Here is a 12,780-nt window from a genome sequence, read left to right on the forward strand (position 1 = left end):
GTGTCAGAGGCGGTGCGGTTGGCGCAGGATAGAGCAGGATTTAGGGCTGTTGTGCATAGGGTCGCTATGAGTCGCAAACGACTCGACAGCACATAACAACAACAACAACACATAGAATAGAACAGATAAAAGTATCTATAAATAGGAAATAAGAAAGATCTAGTATGGAAAAAGAATGTATATGAACTTTGTGAGTAAACCAGTATAAAATAAAAACTTTACTTAAAAAAAAGTATCCATAAATACCAAAAACAAAACAAAGTTACTACGACCAAGTCTATTCTAACTCATGATAACCCTCCATTGGATTTCCAAGGCTGTAAATATCAAGACAGGAAACTGTCTCATCTCTATCCTGTGGACTGGTGCATTCGAACTGCTGACTCTGTCGTTAGCAGCCCAACACTTAACTTACCAGGGCTCCTGAATTCTCTTTGCCCACTGTTGCCAAGTCAATTTCAACTCAAGATGACCCTCTGTCAGGCTAGACCATTCCTAGCCTGCCTCACCTGATTAAGAACATCTTTTAGAGGAATAGCAAAAAAAATATTACGAATTAGAATAAGTGCCTTATTTAAAAAAAAAAATCAGTATGCAACAAAAACATCAAGAATTCAAATTAAAAGATTGTCCTAAGGAGCTAGGAAAGGGAAGATAAGGAGGTAAGAAAACTAGAGTACTGAGAAACAAACAGAACTAACTGAAGTAGAATGTTGACACACTGTGGTAAATGTAATTGAGGTCTCTAAACAATTTGTGTGGAAATTGGCAAACAGGAAGCTAACTTGCTGTGTAAACTTTTACCAAAAACTCAATGAAATAATATTTTTTCAAAAGAAGCAAAGCCATAATGGATAGTTAGATATTTAAGTTTATAGTTGCTCAAGGGAAGAGAAAATAGAAAATCCATGTTGTGCATAGTTACTTCTGACACAATTCTGTATATGAATTAAAATGTCGATGCTGGAACCTTTTAAAAAATGCAGCAAATTATTTTCTTCAGGTAAACAGAGACTTGTAGAAGCAATTATCAATCTCAAGCAAAGATTTTTCTTCTCAGGTATTTTGGTAATCTGTATTAGAAAAGCATTATTTCATAAATTACATCTTTTTTTACATAAATTACATCTTTAAACCGGCTAGGGGGTCATTCTCTCTCTTCCTCTCTCCCTCACTGCCTTCCTCTCTCCTTTTCCCTCTCATCTCTTTCTCCCTCTCCCTCTCTCTCTCTTTTGCCATCTCTCTCTTTCCCTCTCTCCACTGTTTTCCTCTCTCCCTTCCTCCTCTCTCTTCCCTCTCTTTCTGTCCTCTCTCCCTCTCTCTCTGTTCTCTGTCCTTCTCTCCCTTCCTCTACCCCTCTCTCTGTCCCTCACTCATTCTACCCCTCTCTTTCTCCCTCCCTCCCTCTCTCCCTCTGACCTCTGTCCCTTTCTCTCTCCCTATCTCTTTCTCCCTCCCTCACTTCCTCTCTCCCTCCTCTCTCTCCCTTCTCCTCTCTCTCTCCCCTTCTCCTTTTCTCTCTCTCACTTTTCTCTCCTTTCTCACCCTTCTCTTTCTCCTCACATTTAAGATTCATAGATTTCCATACACGGACACTAACTACCAATTCCTCAGTTCAGAGGAAGGCTCCCTAACTTATCTAAACCCAACCGTCTTTTTCCCCCACTTCATAATAGATATGTTTCTCTTGGGTATGATTTATTGATGTCTCAAGTAGTCTGTCAGCTATCAATTCCTTATGTGTTATATGTTATTGTATTTACTTTCTGCTCATTCTTAAACGGGCATACCATACACACATTCATAAATCGAAACTTTCCTGATCAGAACAGTGATGACAACCTTTTCCATCTCCCACCCCTCACCCACTATCCTTGTTTCCTCAGTCAGGATTCTTCAATATCCAAATTCTATTTTTAAAATACTACCTTAACAGTTAATAGTTTATATTCTCAACCAATAATCGGGATCTTCATGAAACTGTTGAAAATGGGAAAACCTGTTTCCGCCTAGAACTTTCTCCCCCTTGTCCAACCTTTTGGTACCATTAGAAACCTCTTTCAGACTTCTTTTGGCTGCATTGTTCATTCTTGTATGTATGCCAAGGGTGTGGAAATAGTCAGTAGACATTATAGCCTCTGAAAGCTTCTGATTATGCTACAGAAAGTGATGCCATCTGAAGGAGAACAGAGAAGACAGATTTGTAACTAGAACAGGGTGAGCTTTCAACCATTTAGTCATGTTGCTCATTGCTCACAGCATAGAGGCTTGATACCCCACAGGCTTTAGACAGACAGAAAAAAACCCTTCAAATACTCATGGATGTAAGACACATAATGACTTGTCCTTTCAAATTAGAAAAATTTAGGAGATTGTCTTCACATACTCGAGCCTGATGCCCTAGATGGCATGGTGTTCCAAAACATTCCTTTCAAATGTTGCACTTCCATTATTGGCTTTTACTGGAGCCCTAGAGGCATGGTGGTTAAATACTCAGCTATTAATCAAAAGGTCAGTAGTTTGGATTCACAGTCCTTCAGGGGAAGAAAGAGGTGGCTGTCTGCTCCCACAAAGTTTATGGCTCAGGGAAACCTAGTGGGACAGCTCTACTCTCTTCTAGAAGATCACTGGGGAGTCATAATTAACCACACAGCAAAGAACTATTATCTGCTTTCATTGTATTTTTCTTTTAGTGAGATTAGAATAATAGTTGTACTTAAATGCCACCGGGTTATTGCTAGGGTAGATATCAAGTGCTTACTACAATGCTTACAAAACCAAACAAAACGCACCACCACCACCACATTGGTCCTAACTCATGGCAACGCGCCATCAGATTTCTGAGGTTATAAATCTTCAAAGAGAAGCTGTCTCTCTCCCATGGAGCAGTTGGTAGATTTGAACTGCCAGCCTTTCAATTAGCAACCCAGCATGTCACACCCTAAGTTAGCACATGTGAATGGCCAATAAATTCAAGTTCTTATTCTAGTTATTTGCTTTTGTTGTTATTATTATATCATTATCCCTTAAACAGTTCTTATCTTCTCTAATCCTTTTCTATTTCCTGTTGGTTCTGAAAACAAGAATTGATATATTTGTTTCTTTCATTCTGAAGTATAATATAAAAGAAGAAATAAAGGGCAGGGGGAACTTTTGAACTGATCCTAGTGGATATACATTTACATATTTTTTTCAAGGATAAAATTGGGAAATTTGTTGTCTCATTTTTTTCTGCCCAGGGACATTGCTGCCAGGAACTGCCTCTTGACCTGCCCCGGCCCTGGGAGAGTAGCCAAGATTGGAGACTTTGGAATGGCCCGAGACATTTATAGGTGAGCAACGCCTGACCGTCCCCCTCTAAAGTCAGTGTCCCCAGTCTCATCCCCTCAGGAGCCAGGCACCTGGCTGCTTGCACCTTAACAGCATGTCCTGGTACCTTGTCAATTTCCCTCCTAAAAGCTCATTACATTCTTTTTCAAGCCATGGGACATTTTAATTAGTGACCATGCCTGAAGGCCTAATGGTAGAATCATAGTGCTTGCAATCATTGGCCCTGCTTCTTAATTAGGTTGTCTTTCTGATTCCAGCTCTCTCATATTCTAAGACACAGAATAACTTGGATACTTGATATGGGGACAAAATTCCATTAATTAAAGTTTATTTAACTAACTTAATCCCTCTCCCTAATATCCAGAAATAACTAAGTAGCTATAGCTTCCAGCACTCCAGGCAAGAGCACCCCAGAAGTGACAAGATGCTTAGGCCAGCTTGTTGATCTTTCCCCACACCAGAATAGCCTGAAACCCCAGAGGTACTTCAGCTTCTTTCTTTCTAAAGCTTCCTGTCATTGTAATTTCATGTTCCCAAAGCTGAGCCATCTCCCGCATCCCACCTGTTGACTTGTTTCATGCCCTACGTTGGTATAATCACATCAAGTCTTCTGAGAAGGAAAAGCCTGCCACGAGTGAAGAAAGCTCTGGGCAAGGATGGACCTGCTAATGTGGAAGACACCACAGGAAGTGGAGCTGCAGACAGTAGAGATGACGAGGACATTGATCTCTTTGGATCTGAGGAGGAGGAACGTGAGGAAGCAGAGCAGCAAAGAGAAGAACATCTTGCATCGTATGAATCAAAGAAAGCCAAGAAACCCGCACTTGTTGCCGAGCCTTCAATCTTGCTAGATGTGAAGCCTTAGGATGATGAAACTGACATGGCAAAACTGGAAGAGTGTGTAGAAGTATCCGGGCAGACGGCTTGGTTTGGGGCTCTTCGAGCTAGTCCCAGGGGGATATGGAATTAAGAAGCTTCAGATACAGTGTGTAGTAGAAGATGATAACGTTGGTACAGATATGCTAGAAGAAAAGAAAACTGCTTTTCAAGACTATGGGCAGTCCATGGATCTAAAGGCCATCTACATCCATCAATAAAAACTTCTAAAAAAAAAAAGACAAAACACCAAAAAAGTTTTCTAAAACTTCTATTCCATTATCTACAATCTCCTTCTTGCTATCTGCTATCTCGCTGTTGCTCTCATGCTCTGTCATATTCTCTCCTCTCTTAACAATCCTTAGTCTCGTCTCTAATTATCCACAGCACTGATTTGCTAATCACCTAATGGTAACCTCTAGCTGATGAATGCAGCCAGGACACTCCAATGCCTGGCCTTCCCTACTCCAACTTGTCTGTTGTATAGGCCTGAGCTGCCGAACAGCTTCAGCACAGCTTCCAGATGAAGATGGATTAAAATGAAAGGCCTGATAACATACTTCCAAAACCAGCTGATGAAGAAGCCTCTGTAGATCATAATGGCTGAAAATGGGCAGAATTTTCTCCCTTTGTGCATGAGGATGGTTGTGCATCAGGGCTGAGTCTACAGCAACTATCAATAACCTCAAGGGATAGAATGAGAACAAATGGCTAAATACAGTTTCATTGTTGAGAGAAAAGGAGAAATCAATGCTAACATCCCTGAAGGCCGTGAAGCTGGAACAATCACTGAATGCTGACCTCAGGGAACCAGCTCACTGAGCATGATGTGCTAGCAACGTTTTTAACCACAGTTTTAAACCACTGGCATCCACCACGCATCACTTGTGAATGCTCTCCTTTACTTTTAGTAGGCAGAGAGCAGAGCCTGGGCACTTCTTCCACTCCTTTCTAAGAATATTCCTGGGCTTGCCTGTGATTTGAAATCTGAAGGCTGCAGCGTGGGCTGCCCTGTGAGCTGACTCTTCCTCTTTGGCCTTGTCTCTGACAACTCCTCAGATCGAGGCTCCAAGCCCTCCTAATTACAAACGGTTCTTCCGGTTCTCCATCCATTCCACTCTTCTTTGTCGAGAAAGGCTTTCTGGGAGAGGTTCTTCATCAGTCAGCTCCATCAGCCTCGGCTCCCTAACACTAGGACTAAGGGCCTAAGGACTAGTTCCTAAGACTAGGGTTCCCTAGTCTCCCCCCAACTCCAGTTAGAATTAATCAGTTACTCATTTGGCCTGCTGAACTTGTAAATAGCTGAGCTGTGTGTACTATTCTCTGTGGAGGTTGTTTATATGTATTTCTTCTACTAAACCATATCCTTGGAAGGGAGAGACTATGTCTTCTAATATAAATGTATATTAAAGTCGCTAATTGATTTAGGCAGTTGGCTGGAACATTCCTCCCCTAACACACCCAGAGAGGAAAACAAAAGGCTAGATGTGCAGTTGGCTTAAAAGGCCCTTGACTTAGTTCATTTGTTGTTATCACTGAGGTCATTAATGCAACTGATAATTTATCAAATGTCAATATTGTGCCAAACACGAAGAGTGCCTGGGAGGAGGCACAAACCAGTAAGATACAATTTGCCTCCTGTCTGGGATCTTCCCTTCTTTTTTTTTTTATTTTATTCTTTTGTGTGTGTGCACTGTCAAATCAGATCTGACTGGCACAGGAGAATATTGTCCCTCCTTCTCCAGCAGAGCATCTGGTGGATTTGAACCACTTACCTCTGAGATTCCAGTGCAGCTTCCTGTCACTCGGCCACCAGAGCTCCCTGGATCTTCCCTTCTGAGGCTCATCAGGAACAGGCTGTACTTACAAGGCTGGATCAATGCTATTCACTGCGAGTTAGAATAGACAAAATCCAACGGGGAAATCTAAGCACCTGCTGCCTAGCTCTCTGTGTGCACTCCACTAGCACGCTATTTTGTCTCTTATTAAATGACAACAACGTCCCTAACTAAATGATCTGTGTTTCCCTCCTCACCTCTTGAACCGTCAGCAAGTGTTCATTTCAGCCCTTGCCTGGGCTGATGCATTGCTTCCAAGTGCCCGAGCCACCTGGCAGAGTTCCACACAGTGCCAGCTCCTGCCTCATGTCTGGTTTCTTCTTCTTCCCCACAGGGCAAGCTACTACAGAAAGGGGGGGTGTGCCATGCTGCCAGTTAAATGGATGCCCCCAGAGGCCTTCATGGAAGGAATATTTACTTCGAAAACAGACACATGGTGAGTTTTGTTGCTGTCCTTCCCCAGGTGTCCCCACCGGCCTGATAGTGATGCACTTAACAGGGAGGCCTGGGTGAGTGGAGACGGGTAAGATGAGAAGCGCTAACAGACCCCCTGCAATGGTGGTTCTCATCCTTGGGCCTGTATCAGAATTGCCAGGAGAGGTTCTGGCTGCCTAGTCCATATGGAATTGTGCTGCTAACCCAAATAAAATGTACCTCTATTGGTACAAATCCAGCACCCAAATATGATGTTTCTCTATTGGCGCGAATCCAGCAGCATGGCTCCTCAGGAGAAAGATGAGCGATCTCCTCCGTGTGCTTTACAGCCTCAGGAATCAGATGGAGTGTCGGCGCTGAGTCAGTTTCAATGAGATGGTGAAGATAGTGTAATGTAAAGTGAACTGGAAGGGCCCAAGAAGGGAGCTGTTTTACACAATATGGTCAAAAAGGCTCTTTAGAGGAGTAATATATTCTCATAATGACAGAAAGGCACCACGAAAAGATCTGAGAGAGAAGCTTTCCAGGCAGAGGGAAAAGCAGGTGTAGCAGATACAGGCAGGAGTAAGACCAGATTGCTTGAGACTGAAAACAAGACCTCGAGGCTGGAGCTGAGTGAGCAAAGGTAGGAGTGGTGGGTGAGATGAAAAAGGCAGATGGAGTCAGGGCAGGGAGAGCTTTAAGACTCAGGTTAGGGAACGTGGGCTTTATTCAAAGCAGAGCAGGATGCTACTGGAGAGCTATGAGCAGGAAGGAGCACAATTCTTGTTTCATTCTAACTGCCATTGAAAATAGACTGGAGTTGTTATTATTAGGTGCCATCAAGTCAAGTATGACTTATGGAGACCCTGTGAATGACAGGTCTAAATCTGGTCCTATCCTGCACCATCTTAATCACCTCTGACATACCTGAGCCCATTGCTGCAGTGACCATGTCAATCTTTCTGGTCGAGAGTCTTCCTCTCCTTTGCTGACAGAAAGTACAGCCAGAGTGCTCCTTGGAGGCAAGGATGATGAAGCTTTGTCTCACATACTTTGGGCATGTTGTTGTTGATTATTTTGTGCCATAGAGTCCACGATGACCCATAGTAACCCTATGAACAATGGCTCTGAACTTTGCCCTTTCCTCAGCCAACCTCACCATCTCAGACACACCTGTCCCTGTTGCTATAGTGACTATGTCAATCCATCTCATCCAGGGTCTTCCTCTTCTGCACTGTCCCTGTATCTGTGTTTCTCTAAGGACTGGTCCCTCCTGGTGAGTTGGAGTTTCAAAATCCATGTCTCCAACAAGCAAACTGGTTTCACCCTTTCCAGGACAGACCTGTTCATTAGCATGTTGTTAGGAGGGGCTGTTCTTTGGAAAGGAACATTATGATCGGAAAGGCTGGAGCAGGGCCAATGAAAATGAGACACTTAGTAAAGAAAGTACTGTCAAGTCTAAGTGAGAGAGGAGCAAGGATTGGCTTAGTGACAGCAGTGGAATTAACTGGTGGCAAGTGGTCAGATTCCAAGTTCGTGCTTACGCAGAGTTAGCAGGACTAGCTGGTCGCCTGAGGAGTGGGCAGCACAGCCTATATTCCTGCTTGAACGAATGGCTGAGGATTGGTGCCACTGAGTGGGGAAAGAACGAAAGAGAGGACAGCTCGAGTGCAGAGCGAGTCCTCTTCGGATCTATTAGCCTGAGTTGCTGTTTCTGGGTAAGTGGAGGTGCTGAGGAGGCACTGGGCTTTAGAGCAGGAGCTGAAGAACTACTGAGACCCAGTGAAATCGGCAGGGCCTCTGGGCCCCGAGTCTCCTCAGATTTTGCTCCACCCTCTGCCGTGACCTGTAGACTATTTTCCACCTTCAAGTTAGAAAGGAACAAAAATAAATTTCACTTTAGAAAACTAGTCACCGGCACAGCTTATGATTTTAAAAACCTCTTCATCCAATTGTTATCCTCACTGATGCAAATAATGAAAGTAATCCACAATCACTTTGGCTTGTTTCTAGAATTTCAGCTAGAACATGTTTAGATGTGAGAGAATCAGTACCCATTTTTGAAGTGTTTGTTTTTATCTGATTCTGTGTGCTTTTTGGTGTGAAGTTTGGGGCCTGTTGTTCCTGGCTGGGACCGTCTTGGAGGTGCTTAGAGAATCATCTGGCATACACTAAATAGATTTACCTTTTCTGTCAAGTTGCTAGATGAAATACAGACCAGCCAGTCAAAATCTAATTGCAAATAAATATTGAATAATATTTTAGTCTAGATGTACTCCATGTAATATCTGGGACATATTTACACTTAGAAAATTGCTCACTGTTTATCTGAAATTCAAACTTAACTGGACATATTTTATTTTTATTTCCCAAATTTGGCAACCTTGGTGATCTGAAATTACAAAAATTCTATGACCAACACCATTTCTTCTTCCTTTGAATGCAAAACCAAGAAAATAAACATCTATTTGCTGTCTCTCCTAGTTCTTTCAAAGTACACTATGTTCTACCTATCCGTCTAGACAGGCAGAAAATCTATAGCTGAAATTCTTCAGGCTTTACTGTCAGCTTCGTGCTTGTCTGATTTTGCCTTGGAGGAAAGGAAAGCCAACCAAGAGGAGTGATATGTACACCGGGCAATTTGTAGGGGTGGAATTAAAAGATCTAATAATGCTCCCTGACCGGGGTCAGATTGTTGTTAGCTGCAGTCTAACTCAGTTCTCACTCATCCAGCCCCACAAGTGCACAGAGGAACTGATTCAGTGGGTTTTCAAAGTTGTGACCTTTCAGAAGCTGATCATCAAACCTGTCTTTAGAGGCAGTTCTGGGTAGATTTTAACTGTCAGCCTTTTGGCAACTGGTAGAGTGTTTAACCAGCCATATGCATTGCCTAAGGATTGTCTCAGCTTAATGGAAACAACCGCAGAAAAAGTTTGTGGTTGAGGCTCTAAATCCTTATAGAAGTAGACTGCTATACCTTTCTCCCTAGAGCAGCTAGTAGGTTCAAACTGCCAACCTTTTGATTAACAACTGAGTACTTAATCACTGTGCTACAGGGTTCCTGTGTCTCAGGTTAGTTGAAAAATACTCTTTACTCTCAATCTTCTCACCCAGACTATATGAAAAATGTCTTTGCCCAATAGTCCTCACAGGTGTCTTTGAAGTTTCCCTAAGACTTGCCAACAAAGGCCCTTCATTTTCCTTTAGGAGCTGGGGAATTTTCATAGTTGTTATATTTATTAACAGCAGACAATGGCAACTAGAAAACAGTTTAAAGACATAGGCTGTGTTTGTCCAAAAGCTAATCATGAAGTTACAAATTTAAAGTCCTAATCAGAATATCAAAAGAGTTTATGTTGGTGAAATAATAAACATCCATAACCGTTCTTAAATTGATGTAAAGGATTTCGCCAGTGTCTTAACTATGGACCACCAAAAGAACTAACACATATGTCTTGGAGAGAGTGAAGCCAAGCTGCTCATTGGAGACAAGGATTTTGAGGCTCTGTCTCACATACTTTGGGCATGCTGCCAGGACAAGCCAATCCTTGGAGAAGGACATTATGTTTGGAAAGGTGGAAGAACAGCACAGGAGAGGAAGGCCCCAGATGAGATGGATTGATACAGTAATGGAGGTCACGGGACTAGGTGTGTCAGAGATTGCCTCAAGATAGAGCAGAGTTCAGAACTATTGTGTGTAGAATTGCTATGAGTCATAGTCGATTCATTGGCACATAACAACAATTGAAAAAGCTAGAAATAAAATGAAACATTCTCTACCAGATATGTAGCCAAATAAATACAATAGGATATTAGTGCAAGAAGCAGACAAATACAAATGATTCCAAAACAGACCTATTTTTAATCTCAAATCAATAGGTGAAAAGAAAATTGTTTTATAAGTAGTGATGGAAAAGTAATTTCGGGGGAAAAATCAATTTAGATCCTTACTTCACCATATAACTAAAAAAAAAAAAAAGCTTCACTATCACTAAGCCGATTACAACTCAAAGCAGCTCTCCATCCAGCTTAAAGGCTGTAAATCTTGCTTAGCATGAGGAAACTTCCCATCTTTCACCTTCAGAACCACTGGTGGGTTTGAACTGCCAGAGACGCATGGTCTTTGGCTGGCAGCACAATGCTGTCTGGGCTCCACCACCCAAGTTCCTTTATCCCACACTTTATACTAACATCTCATTTGCTAGCATATTTCCATATTGAATACACCATGGACTACCAAAAGAACAGACAGATTTATCTTAGATGAAGACTGGCTTTGCCTGGAGTTCCTGAGAAGGAATGATGGTGAAATTTCATCTCATACTTGGAGCCATCAAAAGGGACCAGTCCTTCAAAAGAGACATCATGCTGGGAAAGGGAGAAAGTCAGAGAAAGAGAGGAAGACCTTCAACAAAGTGGATTGATACAATGACTGCAACAATGGACTAGAATATGGCAGGATAGAGTAAGGTTCCAACCTGGTATTCATAGGGCCACTGTGAGTCGTCCTCAAATAGACAGCACCTAACAGCAATGGCACAGACAAACAGAATTCCAACTGCATTTGAGGAGAAAGAAATAGAACTAGAAGAAAGATGTAATTTAGTAATCTTTGGTAAAAGAAGGATTCCATTAGCTATAGATAATGGACAAAATTACATTTAAAAGATTTTAAAGTCTAAAAAGAATCTTTGATACTTTAAAATGCAACTAAAAGATTAATATCTCTAATGCACAAATTAAAAAAATATACCAAAATAGTATGTCTCTAGGGATAAGAATGATACTCAAAAAGACAGACAATTCATAGTAATAAAACGTTGTTGTTGTTGTTGTTGTTATGTGTCATCAAGTTGCTTGCAACTCATAGCAACCCTATGTACAATAGCCCTGAAGCCTGCTCTATCCTGTGCCAACCTTATTGTCTCTGACACACCTACCATCTTTATCCAGTCACTGAATCCATCCATCTCTTTGAGGATCTTCCTCTCTTGCGCTATCTCACCATCCTTCCAAGAATGATGTCCCTCTCCAAAGACTGGTCCCTCCTTAGAACATGGCCAAAGCATGTCAGACAAAGCCTCAGAATCATTGCCTCCAAGGAGCAGCCTGGTTTCACCTTCTCTAAGGTGAACCTGTTTGTTCTCCTGGCAGTCCATGGTATACGCAACACTCTTCTCCAGCACCACAGCTCAAAAGCATCAATTCTCTTTCTGCCATCCTGAGTTATTGTCCAGCTTTCTGATGCATAGCAAGTAATTTTAAAGACTATGTCCTCCATCAGGCATACTTTAGTCTCCAGACTGATGTCTTCAGTACTCTGGAGAGGTCTCTGACAGAAGACTTACCCAAGGCAATTCCTCGTTTCATTTTCTGGCTGCTGGTACCAAGAGTGTTGATTTTGGAGCCAACCAAATTAAAGGTGGTAACAATCTTAATCTCTTTACCATCTATCATAATGCTGCCAATCATCCCACTGGTGAGAATTTTTGTTTTCTTGATGTTGCGCTTCAATCCATATTGAAGGCTGCAGTTCTTGACCTTCTGCAGCAAGCACTTTAAGTCGTCCTCAGTTTCAGCAAGCAGGGTTGTGTCATCTGCATAACTCAGGTTGTTGATGAGTCTACCTCCAATCCTAATGCAACATTCCTCCTCATAGAACCCAGCCTCCCGGATGATCTGCTCAGCATCTAAATTGAAAAAGTATGGAGATAGGATACATCCCTGGCATACACCCTTCCTGATTTTGAACCATGCAGTGTTTCCTTGCTTTATTCTGACAACTGCCTCCTGGTCCAAGTATAGGTTTCACATAAGCACAATCTAATGTTCTGGGATTCCCATTCTTCTCAAAGTCAGCCACAGTTTTTGTGATCTACACAGTCAAACACCTTTGCATAATCAATGAAACACAGATATTCCTCTGATACACTCTGCTTTCAGACAAGATCCATCCAATTTTAGCTATAAGATCCCTAGTACCGCGGCCTCTTCTAAATCGAGCCTGCACTTCTGACAGTTCTCTGTTAATGTGCTGTTCCAGTTGGTTGGGTTTTTTTATAATTTTCAGCAGAATCTTGCTTGCATTTTTTATAAGAAGAATCAGTAGTTGGAAAACATGGACTTGGTGACAGAAATTAAACTGGAGATAGAATGATTGAATTTTGCACAATCAATGACTTATTCATTGCAAATACATTTTTAAGAGACATAAACGTAGATTATACACATGGATTTCACCTGATGGTATGCATAGGAATCAGATCGATTACATCTGTGGAAAAAACTGCTGGAGAAGCTCAATAGCAGCTGTGAAAAC

General features: G+C 42.0%; 1 protein-coding gene across 1 annotated transcript in view; it reads left to right on the forward strand.

The window, feature by feature from the left end:
- The window catches only part of ALK (anaplastic lymphoma receptor tyrosine kinase), a 1,280,998-nt gene that overhangs the window by 1,253,139 nt on the left and 15,079 nt on the right, over positions 1–12,780 (forward strand). The window contains exons 25-26 of the mRNA XM_006880682.1: positions 3,240–3,332; positions 6,379–6,480. Coding sequence (XP_006880744.1) covers positions 3,240–3,332; positions 6,379–6,480 — 195 coding nt within the window. The remainder of the gene's footprint in view (positions 1–3,239; positions 3,333–6,378; positions 6,481–12,780) is intronic.

This window comes from Elephantulus edwardii, unplaced genomic scaffold (assembly GCF_000299155.1).
Source record: "Elephantulus edwardii isolate Elephantulus edwardi_28Jun2011 unplaced genomic scaffold, EleEdw1.0 scaffold00009, whole genome shotgun sequence".
Classification (NCBI taxonomy): domain Eukaryota; kingdom Metazoa; phylum Chordata; class Mammalia; order Macroscelidea; family Macroscelididae; genus Elephantulus; species Elephantulus edwardii.